The 21,895-nt window shown below is 47.7% G+C and overlaps 1 protein-coding gene across 1 annotated transcript in view; it reads left to right on the top strand.

The window, feature by feature from the left end:
- The window catches only part of FERMT2 (FERM domain containing kindlin 2), a 144,917-nt gene that overhangs the window by 105,724 nt on the left and 17,298 nt on the right, over nt 1-21,895 (top strand). The window contains 3 exon segments of the mRNA XM_048486301.1: nt 2,589-2,723; nt 9,544-9,593; nt 14,017-14,141. Coding sequence (XP_048342258.1) covers nt 2,589-2,723; nt 9,544-9,593; nt 14,017-14,141 — 310 coding nt within the window.

Genomic DNA, 21,895 nt, shown 5'->3' with positions numbered 1-21,895 from the left:
TCAAAAACCCGGTCCTGTATTTCCCCCGGGAGCCAGAACGTTTTGTTCTAACAAAACTTGGCCCGTTTCCCACTCAGCAAAGTTTGCCTGAACCTTTTTAGGTAATTTAAAATAGATTTCCTCTTGCCATGTCTCATGCCAAGGAATTTGGATCATTTTTCACAAACATGTTTGCATCCATCTTTCCTTGGGTTGATTTCTAAACAGAGGAGAAGTATGCTAAGTTACTGAGCCACTAAACCCTGGCACTGAGCCTCTTCAGCAGCTGGAGTTAATCCCTGGGTTTTCCAAATGTATATGTATTGCGCATTACTGTGTTATGTGCCATGTCTGCCACACAGACACAGTGCTTAGAAACGCACGCTGCTATCTCAAAAACGATTGCTTCTGACGTGAACTCAAGGTCTGTCGCTGGGCTTTCTGGTCTGTGAAGGTTGTACCCTGGATTCATTTGCTCTTAAAAATGCAGCCTTCGGGGAATCGTCATTAGATTACCTGCATCAGCATTTCTAATTTGACTCTAGTATTGTTGCTGAAATCACTTGCTATTTAGATTCCAGAGGCAGTAATCCAGTTAGACACTTCCGAGTATCAAAAGCAGAGGCTCAGCTGTCATCATCAGAAAAAATAATTGTCCTGGAATAAAAAGCAGGGAGAGACCACAAGGGACTACAGACGATTTTAGGTTCTCCTTTCGCAGGAAGTATTTCGCTGTAGCATTGTTACAGTAATGCTTCTGGATAATTTCAAGCAAATCCTTGAAATTTCAAGCAAATCCCAGTCTGCTTTCTTCCCTGAGAAATACACGGAACAGTGCCTGATGCAACTGTACATGCAGACGGAGTTAAGAAACAGCGGAATGCTGTACCTCGGAGTGTGGTGGAGTCTCCTTCTTGGGAGATTTCTAAAGAGAGGTCGGATGGCCATCTGTCAGGAGTGCTTTGATTGTGTGTACCTCCATGGCAGGGGGTTGGACTTGATAGCCCTGGGAGTCTCTTCCAAGTCTATGATTTTATGAAACCAGCGCCCTATTTTATTCTGCGTGCTTTTTGTAGCGCCAGTAAGAAAGAACGAGAGCAGTGGGATGTTCAATCTGAATAATTCCAGTTCGGCTGGAATTAATTTTGTAGTGATCAACCGGTTATCTCTCATGCCAACCGACCGGGACAACCGTTGGCGGCCCACAGATAGTGGAAGCATCTTCTAGAGCAGTGATGGCGAACCTTTTCAAGACCGAGTGCCCAAATTGCAACCCAAAACCAACTTATTTATCGCGAACACAAACCTTACAATCCATGCGAACACGGCAATTCAACCTGAATTCTGAGGTTTTAGTTTAGAAAAAATGGTTGGCTTTGAGGAATGCGTTACTTGGGAGTAAGCTTGGTGGTAGTCGGTGGCTTTGCTTTGAAGCAACCATGCAACTCTTCGAACGGGTGTATCACAACCCTAGGAGGGTTTACCTCAGAAGCAAGCCCCATTGCCAGCAGCCCGGCTTACTCCCCAGATGAAGAAGGATGCGGCTCTGTAGTTCTTTTCGTAGTGTGAAAATCAGTGGGGTTTAACAGCGCTTAAACAGGGCTACCTACACTGCTTCCTGAAAACTAGGTCATTTAGGTTTAATGCTAATAATCGGGCCAGCCGTGACCCAGGCCAGCCTAGATATTATTATTATTATTGGGGGGCTGATTTCCATACATGATGAACTCTGTGCGTGCCCACAGAGAGGGCTCTGAGTGCCACCTTTGGAACCCGTGCCATAGGTTCGCCACCACTGTTCTAGAGCTGATGGGAATTGTAGTCCATAACATCTGGAGTGCCAAAGGTTCGCCACCACGGTTGTAGAGAATGTGAAGAAAACTCTTACTCTGTTGAGCAGCTGGAAACATTGCAAGACAGAACTTTTGTGCAGGGCTGGTAGCTGTGGGTAACTCCCTTTGAGAAGTCTTCCCAGTAGGCTGTTAAAGTTCCTTTTAAACATATTTTGATACACAGTGCATTTAATTATTCTGGGAAATAGTTTTAAGTATATTATTTGAAGCACCCCTTGTAGAAGAAAGATGGGGTATAAGCAGAAGAGAGAAAACAGGCAAATTTGCATGTGTGTGTCCTGTTTGTATTTCCTGGCTGTTTTAATAGGCAGATATGGGGGGAGGGACGTCTCCTCCCATATGGCTGCCAGACCTTCCGATAAAAGGCTTTCCGAACCTTATGTCCATACGAACACAAATGGGGGAGCTGCAAGTCGTAAGGAAAGAAGACATGACTTGCTTCACAAAAGAGCTGGAACACGATAAAGCCTTTCCCGCTCCAACCCTGAGCATCAGCCGGGTCACGGTTCATAGTTTGTTGTCAGGCCGCGGTGATGAATCGCTTTCCCCTGCAGGTGTTTCCCAGGTGTGATTTTTGCCCCATGCAAAGAGATGGGAAGATAAGGCTCGGAGTGTCAGTTACGGCCTTATGGCTTGCGTACACGCTCCCTTCTGTTTGCTAAGGTATGATGTCTGTCGCAGCAGTCTTTGGCTGTTTTTTTTCTCATCAGCCCGGTCAATGATTTCTGGCTTCCCCTCCCTTTGTTTTCATTTCAGTACCACATCAATAAGCTATCGATCATGTCCTCCGAGAATCACTTGAACAACAGTGACAAAGAGGTGGACGAAGTGGATGCTGCCCTTTCGGACCTGGAGATCACTCTGGAAGGTGGAAAGACGTCCACAATTCTGGTAAGAGCTGGCAAGGGTAAGCTTCATCCCACTCAGGATATGTCTGTATTCGCCAGATTGGCGGTTTTAAGGCAGCCATTCACTGAGTAGGCCAGCGGGGGTGAGTAGTTAGAGCAGGGGTCTTCAAACTATGGCCCTCCAGATGTTCATAGACTACAATTCCCATGAGCCCTACCACTTGGCCATGCTGGCAGAGGCTGATGGGAATTGTAGTCCATGAACATCTGGAGGGCCATAGTTTGAAGACCCCTGAGATAGAGAGTAGCTCATGATGTGCCTAAGCCCTGAGTTGCTCCAAATCGAAATCCAAAACCTTTATTAGGCATAAATCCAGTGTGTGTCAAGAATTCCAAATACCAGATTAGAATTCCAGAATTCCAAATACCAGAATTCCAAATTCCAGATTAGCCTGTGCACTCCCACACACGCCAGCTGGGTGACCTTGGGCTAGTCACAGCTTCTCGGAGCTCTCTCAGCCCCACCCACCTCACAGGGTGTTTGTTGTGAGGGGGGAAGGGCAAGGAGATTACCAGACCCTTTAGAATTCCTCCTGCAGGAGAGAAGGAGGGATATAAATCCAAACTCTTCTTCTTCTCTTCTTCTTCTTCTTCTTCCTTCTTCTATAGAAAAGCAGGGTATAGAGCACTCAACTCTCTCCTTTTCTCTTCATGTGAGGGCCCAGAAGAGGAGCAGAAAGGCAAAGGTAAAAAGCTTTGTAAATCCCAGTAACTGTGCGTGTTCACTGGGAACAGAGGCACAAGGCAGGCTATATCCCACAGGGCCACTTAGCAAACAGACCCTGGGAGAGGAACTTTGCTCCAGGAGCTCCCTCCCAGCCAAGGAGGAGAAGCTAGGAGAAGATGGGCAGAGGTCACAGAGTAGACCACTGACCTCACAGCCCTCTGTTTTTTTACTGGGTCAAGGTGTCACTCGAGGGCCTGCAGGCTCAGCCAAGATGGCTCCTTCTCTGTCTGTCTGCATCAACCCTGTACCTCCATAGGGGAAAGCCCGTCTCAGATTATCAGAAACCTGCCTCTAGAAATGTGCACATATTTAGACAGATGGAGAAAGAAAACGTTCCATTGGCAAGGCAAGGCTCTGCATGCAATCTGGTGGAATTCCTTTGTCTGAAAGACGAGAGCTGTTGAAATCTATATCCATTCGAGCTCCACCAGAAGTTTCAAAGGAATGCTCCTATAGCTAGCCGGGGGGAGCTTCTGATTTCTCAACAGCTGTGAGAGAAAAAAGGGGTGATAAGCCCCCCACTCCCCACCCCGTCTGCACCCGCCAGAGAAGTCGAGTCCAGCTTCACCCACCCCTTGAGAGCCAGAAACTGCATAAGACCCTGCTGTTTTAAGGACAACACACTGCAGAGAGGCGTATGAGTGTAGATGCCTTGAAGCGTTGGTCCGCTGAGTTCAGCCTTCCGTACAATTGACTGTTGAATCTTCACGGCCCGCTAGTGTTGAGCTGAGTTGATAAACCAAGAGAAGGCAGCTCAGTGCAAAAACCTCTGCTTTGCGTGTGGAAGGTTCCGGGTTCCATCTGTGGCGTGTCCAGTTGAAAGGGCTCGAGATAGTTAAAGATCTCTACCTGGTGTCCCAGAGAGCAGCTGCCAGGCTGAGTAGGCAATACTGACTGATGGAACGATTGAAACTCCCTTTACATTTCCTGCTGCAAGAGCTTACCTTGGGCCAGTCCTTCGGTTCCCTCCGAACCTCTCCTCTAGCCCCACCTGCCTCACCAGGTGTCTGTTGTGGGGAGAGGAAGGGAAAGGAGCTTGTCAGCCACCATGAGTCTCCTTACAGGAGAGAAAGGCGGGGTATAAACCCAAACTGTTCTTCTTCTCTTCTTAAAGGTGCCACTGGAGTCAAACTTCTTTTCTGAAACCAGCAGTAATTTGGAGGTTCACCTAGCTTCCACACCTGCCGTAAGATATGAGCAGGCAGTCTACTGAGTGTACTTAATAGCTTAAGCATTAGACTGCTATCATCATAACAACAACAATGCTGGTTACATCAACTATTAGATTGAGCAGCAGTGGCGTCGGAGGTTAAGAGGGAATGTCCACTCAATGCACGGCAGCTGTGAAAAAGGCAAACTCTATGCTGGGGATCATTAGGAAAGGAGTTGAGAATAAAACTGCAAGGATTGTCATGCCCTTATATAAAGCAGTGGTGGAGTACTGTGTCCAGTTCTGGTCGCCACATCTCAAAAAAAAAAAGGGATACCAGAAAAGAGATAGAAAAAAAGTTACAGAGATGTGGGCAGCAGGGATGATTGAGGGGCTGGAGCACCTTCCCTATGAGGAGAGGCTTCCAGCGTTTGGGACTGCTTTAGTTTGGAGAGGAGACGTCTGAGGGGGGATAATGATTGGGAAGTCTATAAAATTATGCATGGGGTAGAAAATGTTGACAGAGAGAAATTTTTCTCTCTTTCTCACAATACTAGAACCAGAGGGCATTCATTGAAAATGCTGGGGGTAAGAATTAGGACTAATAAAAGGAAACACTTCTTCACGCAACGTGTGATTGGTGTTTGGAATATGCTGCCACAGGAGGTGGTGATGGCCACTAACCTGGATAGCTTTAAAAAGGGCTTGGACAGATTTATGGAGGAGAAATTAGATCTATGGCTACCAATCTTGGTTCGCCTTGATCCACAAGGAGATTGCAAATGCCTTAGCAGACCAGGTGCTCGGGAGCTGGCAGCAGCAGCAGAGGCCATTGCTTTTACACCTCCTGCATGCCAGAGCTCCCAAAGGCACCTGGTGGGCCACTGCGAGTAGCAGAGTGCTGGACTAGATGGACTCTGGTCTGATCCAGCAGGCTAGTTCTTATGTTCTTATGTTCTTATGTTCTTAAGAGCTCGTGTATCTAATCTGGAGGAACCGGGTTTGATTCCCAGCTCTGCCGCCTGAGCTGTGGAGGCTTCTCTGGGGAATTCAGATTAGCCTGGGCACTCCCACACACGCCAGCTGGGTGACCTTGGGCTAGTCCAGGGGTAGGGAACCTGCGGCTCTCCAGATGTTCAGGAACGACAATTCCCATCAGCCCCTACCAGCATGGCCAATTGGCCATGCTGACAGAGGCTGATGGGAATTGTAGTTCCTGAACATCTGGAGAAAACTACAGGCTTCCCTACCCCTGGGAGCTGGGATCATAACCTCCAGACTCAAGTCTCAGCCCCACCCACCTCACAGGGGGTGTTTGTTTGTGAGGGGAAGAACCCAAGAGAGATTGTAAAGCTCCCTTTGGAGTCTCCTGCAGGAGAGGAAAGGGGGATATAAATCCAAAACCAGAATTCCAAATTCCTTCTTATTTGCTACTGATATACAGTGCCTACCTCTGCCAGTAACCTGTGGGTTTATGGTCATCCAAGTCAAATAACTCCTGCGGGTGATTCATAGAGAGATATGCCATTAGCTTTGTTATCGGGATTGCCAGATGCAGGTGTGACAATTGAAGACTGTGGCAACCCTATTGAGGTCAGATGGAATTGTTCACTCACTTCCTTTGTCCCCCTATCCCCTTTGTTCTAGTGTTTGGCGCCACCCCAACAAACTCTGTGTTTCTTATAAGTGGAGTGTTGATACTGTATGTTGTTGTGAGACTGGCCCTGGAGTTCTGTTGGTGCGGAGTCTTCAGTCTGGTCTGTGGGAAGGTGTATGGGAATGGCACTTTTGATGAGTTCATTTGGACTACACCATTGATAAGACTCCTGAATGTTTGTTGCATTTATCTGTCTTGTATGGACAATTGTTTTATTGTAATTTGGTATGCCAATAAAGGCTTGTCTATGTGTCTACTTAATGGCTTGCACACCACAAGAGGGTAGCCGTGTGGGTCTGCAACAGAACAGCTAATTACATCATAGAGATCAGCAGGACTGACTCTTGAAGGCTCCCACCCTTGGAGGATCTTGTTGGCCTCTAAGGTGACTACTGGACTCTCATATCTAACTGTACCACAGGACTGGCTGTTGTGGGTTTTCCAGGCTGGAACATGGCCATACAGCCAGTCGATAATCTCTGTGAAAGCCTTCGACTGTATATTGTACCACAACAGCACGTGGCTCTCCTAAGCTCGACCAGCAGAGAAGAGCAACAAACAGTTCTTCAAGTACATCAAAAGCAGGAAGCCAGCAAGGGAAGCCTGTTAGAGCTAGTTAGATGACAAAAGGAGCAAAGGTGTGTGTGCTAAAAGATGGCAAGGAGATTGCAGAGAAGAGCTGAATGAATTCTTTTGCATCTGTCTTCACCCAAGAGGAGGTGAGGAAACATCTCCTGCACCTGAAATCCAAGCTTCTTAGGAGATGAGATCCCGAGGGAAGACTAGCGAGATAGTAGTAGAACCAAGGGAAGAAGTTCTGGCAGCCATTGATAAACTAAATGTTACACCCAAATCCCTGGCCCCAGATTGCATTCACCCAAGAGTTCTTAAAGAGCTCAAAGCATGAAATTGCTGATCCTTCTCTCCATACCATCCATGCCAACTTATCCCTGAAATCAGGCTCCATCCCCTGACAGAGACTGGAAGATGGCCAATGTCCACACCAATCTTTAAGAAAAGGATCTAGGGGGGGACCCGAGGAAATTCCCTAGGCCAGTCCAGTTTGAAAACATCTGTTCCTGGTAAGATTAGTAGGAATCTATCATTAAAAGATAAAATTATAAAAGAACATGTGTAGAAAAGCAGAGACCTGCTTGAGAAAAGAGTCAGCATGAAAAGCACTGCAGGAGGCAAATCACATGTCTTACAAACTTACTAGAGAGTTCTTTGAGGGGTGTAAACAGGCATGTGGACAGGGAGTGAACGGTGGACATTGTCTACTTGGATTTCCAAAGAGACTTTTTGACAAAGTTCCTCACCAGAGACTGTTGAGGAGAAAAACTCAGCAATGAAGAAGGAATAAGAGGAAGTGCTTTCGGGAGGTGCTCGGGAGCCAACAGGCCATGAAAGGGCCATTGCTTTCACATCCTACATGTGAACTCCCAAAAGGAGCACCTGGTGAGGCCATCATGCGAGTATGCAAGGGAAAGCTGGACCTAAGATGGACTCTGGTCTGATCCAGCTGTAGCTTGTTCTTATGTTTCTTATGTTCATAGAAGTCCCCTCCCTATGGATTAAAAAACTGGATTTGAGAAACAGGAAACAAAGAGTGGGTGTAAAATGGGAGAAGTTCTCACAATGGAGATGTAGGGAATTGAGTGGTGTCCCCAAGGATCCGTTTGGGACCAAAGTGCTCTTTAACCTATTCATGAAATGACCTGGAAGTAGGGAATTGCCAGGTAGCATTAATGTGGTGACCAAGTTTGCAGATGATACCAAATTATGTAGAGATTGGTGGGAGGTCCCACAAAGGATTAAGCGAAGAGCTCAAAGCGGACCTTGATATAAATTCAGGTGAGTGGGCTCCAGAAATGGCAGAATGCACAGTTCAAATGTGGCAAAGGCTGTAAAAGTGATGCACATAGGGGCAAAATCCAAACTTCACATACTGCGCTACAGGGGTCAGTGCTATCAGTCCAGCAGACCAGGAAAGAGGGGATTTAAGTCTTAGTTGATAGTTCCATGGGAATGTCAACTCAATGCATAGCAGCTGAAAAAGGCCAAACTCTATGCTGGGGATCATCATTAGAAAGAGGAATTGATAATAAAACTACAAAGACTGTCATGCCCTTATATACAAAGCAGTGAAGATGGAGAACCCGACTCTGCCAGGAGTACTGTGTCCAGTTCTGGTTGCCGCATCTCAAAAAGGATATTGAGGAGATGAAAAAAAGAAAGTGCAGAGAAGGGCAACAAGGATGATTGAGGGACTGGAGCACCTTCCCTATGAGGGAGAGAGGCTGCAGCGTTCTGGGACTCCTTTTAGTTTTGAGAGAGGCGGCTGAGGGGGGGATATGATTGAAGTCTACAAAATTGTATGCATGGGGGGTAAGAAAATGTTGACAGAGGAGACATTTTTCTCTCTGTCAATACTAGAACTAAGGGGGTCCAGGGCATTCATTGAAAATGCTGGGGGGAAGAATTAGGACTAATAAAAGGAAACACTTCTTCCATAGCGTGTGATTGGTGTTTGGAATATGCTGCCACACAGGTAGGTGGTGATGGCCACACTTCAACCTGGATAGCTTTAAAAGGGAGAAGCTTTGGACAGATTTATGGAGGAGAGAATGCGATTTATGAGCCTGCAATCTTGATCCTCCTCTTTGATCTGAGATTGCAAATGCCTTTAACAGACCAGGTGATCGTGGGAGCAACCTTAGCCGCGAAGAAGGCCATTGCGTTCACATCCTACATGTGAGCTCCCAAAGGCACCTGGTGGGCCACTGCGAGTAGCAGAGAGCTGGACTAGATGGACTTTGGTCTGATCCAGCTGGCTTGTTCTAAAAAAAAAAAAAAAAGAGATCCCCAGAATCTGGAAAACTCTTGGGGATGTGGTACCCCGGTGCCAAACAATTCCCTTCGACAACTTGCCAGTGCAATTAAAGTAGGCCTGTGACCTTCTTGCTTGAAAGAATCAGAAAAGTGACTGTTGTATTGAATTAAGTATCTGCATCTGTTTATTAATTACAGTATTAGTAGCCCACTCGTGGTGTGAGACTGTTTACTTTCTGTCCAGTACTGTCCAGTACTTGCCTTGTCGCTGTGAAGCCTTTTTCGTCCTGGGCAAGGATGCTACCTCTTCAATAAGCTGAATCACTGTCCCCAAAGCCTTCCTCTCTCCTCCCCACCCCACCCCCCACCCCCGCCTTCCCTCGTGCTGAGTCTCGGTTCTGGCACACCAATCATAACAGCTGCTCTCTTGTTCCCAGGGTGACATCACTTCGATCCCTGAGCTTGCTGACTACATTAAAGTGTTCAAGTAAGTACTGTTGGCCTCTCCTGGGTTCCTGAGATGAGAATTCCTCAGCCTTGCCTTACAACTTAAAGGAGCTTCTGGGGCACCTACTTAGGAAATATATTTCTTCTGCTGTTACAGACCACTTAAACATTTTGTGCTGGCAGAAAAGTGATTCTTTAACGTTGAGGAATGTGTGAAGCAGGACTGGGAAGTACTTGCTGAGCGTCATGTTCAGCAGCAATAATCAGAGATATCTTTTCCATATTGGTCTGAATCGTGTACGGAAATGCTTTGTGTAGAGCAGTGATAGCGAACCTATGGCACGGGTGCTAGAGGTGGCACTCAGAGCCCTCTCTGTGGGCACGTGCTAACAGAGTGCCCCCCACCCCATCTAGGCTGGCCTGGGCCACTGGGCTTGATTATTAGCATTAAACCTAAGACCTAGTTTTGGGGAAACAGTGTAGGTAACCCTGTTAAGCACTGTTAAAACCCACTGATTTTCATGCAAAGAACTAAAAGCACGATCCTTTACCTGGGAGTAAGCTCGGTTGCTGGCAATGGGGCTTGCTTCTGAGTAAACCCTCCTAAGGTCGTGATTCACCCGTTGGAAGAGTTGCTCGGTTGCTTCAAAGCAAAGCCACTGACTGCCACCAAGCTTACCCCCGAGTAACACACACCTCGGAACCAACCGTTTTTTTCTAAACTAAAACCTCAGTATTCAGGTTAAATTGCCGTGTTGGCACTTTGCGATAAATAAGCGGGTTTGGGTTGCAGTTTGGGCACTCGGTCTCAAAAAGGTTCGCCATCACTGGTCTAGAGTACTCCTGCAATGAGATAAATAAGGACATAATCCAGGGGAGGGGTCTTCTTCATGCTGTGAGCCACACAAGATGGAACAGGCACATGTGATTCAGCCCATCACTTCATTCATAGATTTGGAAGAGACCCTGAGGGCCATCAAGTCCAACCCCCTGCTGTGCAGGCACACCAATCAAAGCACTCCCGACATATGTTCATCCAGCCTCTGTTTAAAACCTCCAAAGAAGGAGACTCCACCACACTCCGAAGCTGTGAATTCCACTGTCGAACAGCCCTGACAGTCGGAAAGTTCTTCCTAATGTTTAGGTAGAATCTCTTTTCCTGCCCCATGAATCCATTACTCCTGGTCCTGGTCTTTGAGGCAGCAGAAAACAAGCTTGCTCCCCCTTCGGCATGACATCCCTTCAGATATCTAAACAAAGTTATCATGTCCCCCCTTAACCTTCGCTTCTCCAGACTAAATGTCCCCAGCTCCCTCAGCCTCTCTTCATAGGGAATGGATTCCAGACCTTTCACCATTTGGGTTGCCCTCCTCTAAATCTGTTTCAGCTTGGAAATATCCCTCTTGAAGGATGGTCTTTGCTACTGGCTGGGTGGCCATCTGTCAGGAGCGCTTTGATCGTGTGTCCTGCATTGCAAGGGGTTGGACTCGATTGTCCTAAGGAGCAGCAGTGGCATAGGAGGTTAAGAGCTCGTGTATCTAATCCGGAGGAACTGGGTTTGATTCCCAGCTCTGCCGCCTGAGCTGTGGAGGCTTATCTGGGGAATTCAGATTAGCCTGTGCATTCCCACACACGCCAGCTGGGTGACCTTGGGCTAGTCACAGCTTCTCAGAGCTCTCTCAGCCCCACCTACCTCACAGGGTGTTTGTTGTGAGGGGGGAAGGGCAAGGAGATTGTAAGCCCCTTTGAGTCTCCTACAGGAGAGAAAGGGGGGATATAAATCCAAACTCCTCTTCCTCCTCTTCCTCCTCCTCTTCTTCTTCTTCTTCTTCTTCTTCTTCTTCTGCATCTCAGTTAAAGAGCTCTTTTTTATTCTTAATATCTATAACAGGTGCTGGAATGTTTACCAAGCTGTCCTCAAATTAAGGGCTGTGTTTACAGCTACAAATCTTCCTTGAGTATTTTGGGCTTCATTGAGGGTGTAGGTGGACAATAAATAAGCTGTTTTTGCTCTATTCAGACTGCCAGAAACGACCAGCTTGAGGCAAATTGCGCTGTTCTTAAGTCAGATTTATTTTGACTTTTAAGATATTATTTTATTTTAGAATGGCGGGGAAAGGGAAAGTTATCTTGGATTAAGGCATGTGGAAATTGGAAACAATCGTGTCTGGACTTTGACAAATGTTTTGGCAGCTGTAGCTGTCTCTCGCGAACTAATCCCCGGCATATTAAGGATATGACCAAAAGCTCTGGAATTGGTACAGAAGGGCATGTGGAATGTTTTGCGAGAGGTGTTTAAAGTGAGAAAAACCGTGGCAAGGAAAGAGCATTGGAAAAAAATACTCCACACTGTGCCACAGAGAGAAACCTATCTTGCCGTGGCATGCCTCTGAAGATGCCAGCCATAGGTGTGGTCGAAATGTTGGGAGCTAGAAGTACCAGACCACGGCCACACAGCCCAGAAAACCCTCAAAAGCCAGGACTGAAAAGCGTGGGCCGGCTTTTCTGCCCTATACTCTTACTTGCAAAAACACCCAAGCCCTGGTCTGGTCACATGCAACAGCTAGGTATTTTTGTACCTCTGTATTTTGGAAAGGACCTAGAACTGCCCACTATTTCTCCCCTGACCCAGAGGACATCTTGTGGGTGGTTCCCATCGTCCCATCAAGGAGACAGAAGAAGAAGAAGAGTTTGGATTTATATCCCCCCTTTCTCTCCTGCAGGAGACTCAAAGGGGCTCACAATCTCCTTGCCCTTCCCCCCTCACAACAAACACCCTGTGAGGTGGGTGGGGCTGAGAGAGCTCCGAGAAGCTGTGACTAGCCCAAGGTCACCCAGCTGGCGTGTGTGGGAGTGTACAGGCTAATCTGAATTCCCCAGATAAGCCTCCACAGCTCAGGTGGCAGAGCGGGGAATCAAACCCGGTTCCTCCAGATTAGATACACGAGCTCTTAACCTCCTTCGCCACTGCTGCTCCCTATGAACTTTCTTCCCCTTCCTGGGGAGTGAGACCCGCCCCCTTTGCTCCAGTTTGATTCCTGCCTCCAAGGGGAGTAGCACGTTTTGGATTACCTTCCCCCCCCCCTCCGATTCTCCTTGCCTCTTGGCGCATTTTCTCTTCCTTTTTCCTCCCTCCCTTTCCACCTCCCTCCAACCCCTCTAGCCTAACCCTTTCCGGGAGAACGCTGGTCCCTCCTTTCTGGATCCAGAATTGCCTTCTCATCGTTTCCAGGATATGTCTGTTATCAATTCCTTTCTGCAAACTAAGACTTGTCCGTGCACATTTTAAAAAAGGAGCAGCAGGAAGTAGAAAAGGAGAACTCTGGGCTGGGAAATAAAGACAGCAATTCTAGGAAAAGTAGGCGGCCGAAGCGAAAGAGGGAGACCCAACAGGGCTGGGTTGACTCAGTCAAGGAAACTGTAGCCAAGGCTGTTAACGATCGGATGCTTTGAAGGCCATTAATTCGCAGTGTTGCCTAAGTCGGAAGACTGAGCCATAGACTTCCGAAATGAAGCCAGCGGAGAGTGCCTTGAAGACAGCAGGAAGGAAGAGGGCTTTGTTTGGTATTAAAGCAGAAAGTAGTGTCGAAGAGGATAGATCGGCAACCGGAAGCGCAGCTTGGCGTAGTTGTTAAAGGCGACGGGCTCTAATCTGGAGAACCGGGTGTGATTCCCCACTCCTCCACCCGAGTGGTGTACTCTTATCTGGTCAACTGGATTTGTTTCCCCACTCCTACACACACAAAGCCTGCTGGGTGACCCCTTGGGTTAGTCACAGAACTTTCTGAGCCCCACCCGCCCCACAAGGGATCTGTTGTTGAGAGAGGAAGGGAAAGGAGTTTGTAAACTGCTTTGAAGCTCCTTACAGGAGAGAAAGGCAGAGTATAAATCCTAACTCTTCTTCTGGTAAACATAAAATATGCTCCACAGCACCATATGCTGCAGTGCTGGAGTTCCTGCTGCCATGAGCTTGCAGAACTAAGAATGTGTGTTCATCTTGAATGGGGCACAGTGCAGATTCCATCCTAGTAAGAGACAGGAAGAAGAAGAGTATGGATTTATATTCCCCCCCCCTTCCTCTCCTGTAAGGAAACTCAAAGGGGCTTACAATCTCCTTTCCCCTCCTCCCCCACAACAGATACCCTGTGAGGGGGGGTGGGGTTGAGAGAGCTCCGAAGAACTGTGACTAGCCCAAGGTCACCCAGCTGGCATGTGTTGGAGTGCACAAGGTAATCTGGTTCACCAGATAAGCCTCCACAGCTCATGGGGCAGAGCAGGGAATCCAACCCGGTTCCCCAGATTAGAATGTACCTGCTCTTAACCACTACGCCACTCTGGAACCGACTGATGGGCCAAAAGCCCCATCTGGGCTTCACAGTTAAGGCGCGGCTTGATCCTGTCCTCTCACCACCACCACCCCCCCCACTGTCATTCCTACTGCTAACAGAGAACTTATTTGGCAGGCCAAAGAAACTGACGCTCAAAGGCTACAAGCAATATTGGTGCACGTTCAAAGATACGTCTATCTCTTGTTACAAGAGTAGAGAAGAATCCAGTGGGACTCCAGCTCACCAGATGAACCTGAGAGGTGAGGAATGCGTACAACTTTGGGAAGTCTCCTCTGGTTTGTCTGTTTGAGAGCCAGCGTGGTGTAGTGGTTAAGAGCAGGTGAATCCTAATCCGGGGAACCGGGTTGGATTCCCCACTCCTCCACCTGAGCGGCAGAGGCTTATCTGGTGAACCAGATGTGTTTCCGTACTCCTTCATTCCTCCTGGGTGAGCTTGGGCTAGTCACAGTTCTCTCTGAACTCTCTCAGCCCCACCTGCCTCACCAGGTGTCTGTTGTGGGGAGAGGAAGGGAAAGGAGCTTGTAAGCCCCTTTGAGTCTCCTTACAGGAGTGAAAGGTGGGGTATAAATCCAAAACCCTTCTTCTTCTTGTGAAAGGTGGTGGTCAAGTGCTTGATTATAGGCAAAGTACAAAAAAAAACCCTTTTTGCTTAACGTTGACACTGTCAACAGTGGTTGATATTTCCTGCTTAAGCACAGCAGCTGAGCTGTTTCTGGTCCCATCTCCAGAGCTGGGGCGTGAAGTTTCTTTTACGCTGGTGAGACAGCGTAGCATCACCCTCGCGTAGCAGCCATGTTTCTCCTACTTTGAGGTGGGCACTAAGAAGGAAAGAAGTTCCCCCTTTTTTCTTTATGCAGGATTCTGAGGATTGACAGAATATCTGGACAGCCTCTTTGCCATTTGATAGTGTGATGGAAAATAGTTAGCTGAACTATGTATTAGCTAGAAACATGTGATATTATGCAACCAGTCTTATTAGGAAGCTGAAATATGTGAACATGGAGTTTACAAACTTCATCTCAAAAGGGACGTGTCATGGAATTATGCTGTCGCTACAGCAAAGGGAAGTCACATATGACTGTGAAAAGCATCTTTGCCTTTAGATCTCCTGGAGGGAGGACAGGAAGCCATACAAAGGTGCCAGGATGAAACTTCAAAGGCCTAAGTTACCTCGTGGCCTGAACAGAGTTTTCCTGAGAAGGGGAAAACAAAGGTTTTGGAATTCCATCTTGAGACGTGGTCAGAGAAGCATCTCTGGGCCATGGGTTCCTGGAATGGGGACAAAGAACCAAAAGGACCCGAGACGGAGGTGGGATAAGAGTGGCTCTCCCAAGCTTAATCTCAGCCTCAGTCGTCATAGATAGTTTCATAGGGGAGCTGTGTTGGTCTGCCCCAGAACAGTTAGGCAGTACTGGAGTACAAGCCAGGGGTGTCCAAATCTCGCCCGCAGATGTTCATGGACTACGATTCTCATCAGCCCCTGCCAGCATGGCCAATTGGCAGGGGCTGATGGGAACTGTAGTCTGTGAACATCTGGAGGGCCAGAGTTGGACACTCCTGGTATAAGATTTCAAGAGCTAGAACTCCCTTCATCAGATATGAAGAGAGCATTGACTCCCAAAAGTTTACGACCAGAAAAATCTTCTTGGTCTTTAAGCATGGCGCAGTGATTAAGAGTGGTAGACTCTAATCTGGAGAACCGGGTTTGCTTCCCCACTCTTCTGCGTGAAACCTGCTAGGTGACCTTGGGCTAGTCCCAGTTCTGAGAAATCTCTCAGCCCTGCCTACCTCACAAGGGTAAGCTGCTTTGAGACTTTTTAAAGGAGAGAATTGGGTATTATTCCAAGCTGTTCTTCTTCTTCTAAGGTGGTACTGAACTCAAATCTAGTTGCTTGCCTTTTATTATTCCAAACTATTCTTCTTCTTCTTAGGTGGTACTGAACTCAAATCTAGCTGCTTGCCTTTTGAATAGACCTTTTTGAGGTTTTAAATGGCAAGGCGACAGCACAGCGTGGGGTTACACAGCTGCTGTTAGCTGTGGTGATCGCCATCTCTAAAGACTAGGAGAGGGGCTAGATATTTAAGGCAAAAGCTGCAATAGTAAGTAGTCTGCAATACATTTGGCTGCAATAAAAAGTAGTCAGAGTCTTTCTGTGCTTTTGGAACGATCTTGTGTTCATGCAGAGTGAAGCAAAAGCAAGTTATGCTCGAGTGCCGTTTGTGTAATAAAATGTTTCAGAAGAAGCAAAATAGCATTTGAGAAATCGGGGAACGCAAGCCCATCAACCGAAAGCGGTGGTACTCATTAGCAATTGCAGAATTTCCTCTTCATTTGAGGCATTTTCCCCCTCCCTCCCTCCCTCCCGTCCGTACACACACACACATGCGCTTTGTTCCCTTTGCAAGGAATGTGTGCGGCATATGAGATCGCAAAGGCTAGCAGCTCTTGCATTCAGCAATAAATTATTCCATCCTGGAGGACTGTGAAATGACAGACACGGCTGATATCCCTTTAAAAAAAAGCCTTCGAGCCAGAGCGGAGCAGCTGCCAGATGACCTCAGTCTATAGCTACGAGGATCTGAGCCAGGGGAGGGCGGGGTAGGAATACCTTTCGGGGTGCGTTTTCACGAAGCTGCTGCTGCTGCTGCTTCTGGCTGAGCATTAAAAGAATTCTGCAAGAAGAGCCGAAAGAAGCCTAAAAATCGACTCCCATCTTGCAAGAAAATTGATTATTTGCCTCGTTCTGTAGAGGGTTGCATTAAAAGCCTGTGTAGGGAGAAGCATAATTGTCTACGTACGTACCGATTTCTCCGGATTTGTGTCATCTCGTGGAGGATTTTTGCAGTCGATAATTTTTTCCTCCGCGATCACCTCCCTATAGTGACGACATTCAACTGTCAACTTCGATTTATTAAAAATACTACCCAAGATCAGGATCAGTTTAAGAGAATTAGATGGACAACAGAAATAGATCAGGAAATGGCTGCATTTCTTAAGAAGAGAGAAGAAGAAGAGTTTGGATTTATATCCCCCCTTTCTCTCCTGCAGGAGACTCAAAGGGGCTGACAATCTCCTTGCCATTCCCCCCTCACAACAAACACCCTGTGAGATGGGTGGGGCTGAGAGAGCTCCGTAGAGCTGTGACTAGCCCAAGGTCACCCAGCTGGCGTGTGTGGGAGTACCCAGGCTAATCTGAATTCCCCAGATAAGCCTCCACAACTCAAGTGGCAGAGCTGGGAACCGAACCCGGTTCCTCTGGATCAGAGTGCACCTGCTCTTAGCCACTACTCCACTGCTGCTCCATAAGTCGCCAACAGTTGAGGAAAACAAACTTCAGATTATGGTAGCAAACTCTGCATGGGAAGGAATCAATGTGTATGAGAAATTACAAGAGCTGGTTACTGAACATTTAGCAGGCTCTGCAGTATCTGATGTAAAAAACAAGCACAAACATTGGTTTGACATGGAAAAAGCCTGCATAGTATGATTCTAAGTGCACCGTTTGCAGATCCCTAAAACCAAACTATTCCAGGGTCATTTCTATTTTGCTGGCTTCTATCCAACGGCCAGTTAAAAACTTGGTGAACAAAATCTTGGCTTTGGCAGGGAGGCTCCTTAACCAGAAAGGGAATTAAAACAAACATGAATAAAAACTGCACATCCTTCATGACTTACGGGCTTCAAGGGCTCCGCTCGACGCAGCCGTTTAAAGTCCCACTCAAATATGTAGCAGTGGGATTGGCCATGCCCGAATTTCTCCGGATTGCATTCCTTTCATGGAATTAAGTGGGATTTCACTTTTGTGTATATTTCCAAACCGTATCTCCAAGCTATCTCCAAACAATTTAGCTTTAAAAGGGGCTTGGACAGATGTATGGAGGAGAAGTCGATGTATGGCTACCAATCTTGATCCTCTTTGATCTGAGATTGCAAATGCCTTAACAGACCAGGTGATCGGGAGCAACAGCCGCAGAAGGCCATTGCGTTCACATCCTACATGTGAGCTCCCAAAGGCACCTGGTGGGCCACTGCGAGTAGCAGAGAGCTGGACTAGATGGACTTTGGTCTGATCCAGCTGGCTTGTTCTTATGTTCTTATGTTCTGTACGTCAGCAGTCAGGCGGCGGCACGGATGCCGAAGTACACACATTCGTGCCCATGCAGGACCGTGACTTTTCTGCTCGTGCTTTTAGAATAAATATGTATTTTCAGCTCTAGGGAAATATGACTCAACTCCCCTATTGTGGTTAGCAGATAGGCGGCCTTCGACTCAACTCAGCTGCCGATTCTTAACGCCCCCTCATATCAAATAACTGCTTTGATTTCAGTAGATGACAGGCTTCCAGAGAGAGAGAGAGAGAGAGAGAGAGAGAGAGAGAGAGAGATGATTTCAGTAGATGACAGGCTTCCAGAGAGAGAGAGAGAGAGAGAGAGGCTTCCAGAGAGAAAGAGAGAGAGAGATGATTTCAGTAGATGACAGGCTTCCAGAGAGAGAGAGAGAGAGAGAGAGAGAGAGAGAGAGAGAGAGAGAGCGCCCTTCCGCACATGCAGAATAATGCACTTTCAATCCACTTTGAAGCTGGACTTTACTGTGCGGAATAGCAAGGTTGACTTTCAAACAATTGTGAAAGTAGGTTGAATGCTCATTATTCTGCATGTGTGGAAGGGGCTAGACTGCAGTGGTGGCGAACCTTTGGCACTCCAGATGTTATGGACTACAATTCCCATCACCCCCTGCCAGCACAGCCAATTGACCATGCTGGCAGGGGCTGCTGGGAATTGTGATCCATAACATCTGGAGTGCCAAAGGTTCACCACCATGGGGCTAGAGAGAGAGATATGGGGGGAGGGGGAGTGTTGGCCAGGCCACTCTCCCAGGCAGCTGTGGCGTAGGAGATTAAGAGCTCGTGTATCTAATCTGGAGGAACCGGTCGCCAGCTGGGTGACCTTGGGCTAGTCACAGCTTCTCGGGGCTCTCTCAGCCCCACCCACCTCACAGGGTGTTTGTTGTGAAGGGGGAAGGGCAAGGAGATTGTCAGCCCCTTTGAGTCTCCTGCAGGAGAGAAAGGGGGAATATAAATCCAAACTCTTCTATGTCCTTCCCCTCAAACAATCTTGAGCTGTAGGATGAACTATTATGTTTGTTTGTTTATTTACACTCGCATTTTTCCCCCCAGTGGGGAACCACTGCCGGCTCCTACATTGTTCCCTCTTCCATTTTATCCTCCCAGCGACAATCCTGTGAGGCAGGTGAGGCTGAGCAAGAAGGACTTGTCCTGAGGTCACTCAGTGAATTCCCTAGTAGGGTGGGGGTTTACCCCAGGCGTTCCTAACTCCCTTATTCAACCACTTCATCCTGCCGGTCTGCCCAAAGGCGGTCAGATCTGCCAGGGAGCGATGCCTCACGACAACGCCGGGCGAAACCGTGTTTGCGGCTTGACACTTAGCGAGCGCTTTCCTCCTAAGAGGAAGTGGCTACTCAAGAAAAGGGTTGTGGTTTTGTTGTGGGTGACATAAAGAGTAGCTTGTTTTCTTTGGGGTTTTTTTAAAAAGAAATATTAGGTTTGAGCTACTCACCTGCTGAACATGGGATCGGAGATGCCAACCCAGCCTGGTGGAGCGCTCTGTCGGGCGTGGGACCTCCTGCCTTTCCACAGGGCCCCACAGGAGAGAGCTGTTCCACCAGGCCTATGGTTAAGGCAACAGCGGTCTGCCCCCCCCCCCCCTTTCCTGCCTCATTTGCCCTCCTCTGATCTTCACTTTTGGCTGATAGGAAAGTTACCGTGTTGTAATTTATGAGAGTTTTAACTGCTGCCTGAATGTATTTTTATAGGTAGAAGAAGAGGAGTTTGGATTTATATTCCCCCTTTCTCTCCTACAGGAGACTCAAAGGGGCTGACAATCTCCTTGCCCTTCCCCCCTCACAACAAACACCCTGTGAGGTAGGTGGGGCTGAGAGAGCTCCCAGAAGCTGTGACTAGCCCAAGGTCACCCAGCTGGCATGTGTGGGAGTGTACAGGCTAATCTGAATTCCCCAGATAAGCCTCCACAGCTCAGGCGGCAGAGCTGGGAATCAAACCCGGTTCCTCCAGATTAGATACACGAGCTCTTAACCTCCTACGCCACTGCTGCTCCTGGATTGATGGAAGCTGCGTGTAATTTTATTGTGTCTATCTTACGTTGGAATCCCTGAGCCCTATTAGAACATAAGAAAGAGCCTGCTGGATCAGACCAGAGTCCATCTAGTCCAGCACTCTGCTACTCGCAGTGGCCCACCAGGGGCCTTTGGGAGCTCACAGGCAGGAGGTGAAAGCAACGGCCTTGTGCTGCTGCTGCTGCTCCCGAGCACCTGGTCTGCTCAGGCATTTGCAATCTCAGATCAAGGAGGATCAAGATTGGGAGCCATAGATCGACTTCTCCTCCATAAATCTGTCCAAGCCCCTTTTAAAGCTATCCAGGTGAGTGGCCATCACCACCTCCTGCGGCAGCATATTTCAAACTCCAATCACGTGTTGCGTGAAGAAATGTTTCCTTTTATTAGTCCTAATTCTTCTGCCCAGCATTTTCAATGTATGCCCCTTGGTTCTAGTATTCTACAAATAGGAATAAATAAATAATCCAGACCCGTTTTAACCAAATTTATGTGTGTAGCTATGTTGGTCTGAAGTAACAGAAAAAAGTATCTGAGTCCAGTGGCACCTTTAAGACAGAGTTTTATTCTTATTTGTTGGTCTTAAAGGTGCCTTTGCACCCAAACTTTTTTCTCCTGGCTAACCACTGGGACACTTTTAGGATAGGCTGATTTCCCCCCTGCTCTACCGTCTCCCTTGCAGCCGGGTTTTCCCATTTTTATTTATTTAAAACAAATATTAGCCAACTTATGGAGGTCAAAGGGGCTTTCTGTATAAATAAAACACACAAGACAGAATGCATAAAAATACTCAACAGGCAAAATTTAAATCCACAACTCAGGGCCACTTTAACCAAATGCCGTCCTAAATAAAACTGTCTCCAGCGGCCTCCTAAAGGTCAGGGCGTGGGCCAGGTGCACCAAATGCCGTTCCATAATTGTGCTGGTTTTAATTTCCCCCTCTGTGCCTGGGGGCTGGCGTCAGAGACCCCCCTGGTCACCTGTTGAGCGTAATTCCATTGTTTCCACATTTGGAAGGAGTGGGGAGAGGAGATCAGGTTCCTCAGAGCTTTCAAGCAGGCTCTCTTCACATCTGTTGTTTAACAAATTGAGCGCTGTTTGGTGTTTTTGTTCCACTCAAAGAATTCGGGGGGGGGGGAGGGATGTTCATAGATTGGTGATATTCCCATGGCATTTGGCTGGTGACTTGCAGCAACAGGATACTGAGTTAGACGGGCAGTTGGTTTGATCCAGCAACGCAGTTCTTAATATTCTTATGATCTGGTTGTTGTGGGCTTTCCGGGCTGTGAGGCTGTGATCTTGTAGATCTTGTTCCTAACATTTCACCTGCATCTGTGGCTGGCATCTTCAGAGGTGCATCACAGAGGGAAGTCTGTTACATACTGTGTCCAGCGAGGAGGGAATGTTTAGTGGGGTATTTATTGTCCATGCCCCAGGGTGGGGAACCAATCAGTGAGTGTTTGGGTGGAATTTGCTACACAAAGGAGTGGTTGAGTGCAGAGGCGTTCCTCCCATTGGGCAAAGTGGGCAGTTGCCCAGGGCGCCCCCTTGTGGGGGGCGCAAAAACTGCAGGTTCTCCTCCATAAATCTGTCCCATTTGTGGGATTTTTTTGTATTTTCAGTGTTTTCCCGTTTTTGACCTGCAGAGGGCGCAGTTTTTAGGCTAGCAGCACCACAATTTTAGGGATTTTTCGGGAGACTCTCCTGATGATATCACCCATGTTTGGTGAGGTTTGGTTTAGGGAGTCCAAAGTTATGGACTCCCAAAGGGAGTGCCCCCATCAAACTCAGGTTTTGCCTAGGTACGCCACTGGTGGAGTGCATTGTATTGTGGGTGGGGCT

The sequence above is a fragment of the Sphaerodactylus townsendi genome, linkage group LG02, assembly GCF_021028975.2.
Source record: "Sphaerodactylus townsendi isolate TG3544 linkage group LG02, MPM_Stown_v2.3, whole genome shotgun sequence".
Lineage (NCBI taxonomy): Eukaryota > Metazoa > Chordata > Lepidosauria > Squamata > Sphaerodactylidae > Sphaerodactylus > Sphaerodactylus townsendi.
Note: the sequence above shows the minus strand (reverse complement) of the source record. Positions and strands in the feature narration are given on the sequence as shown.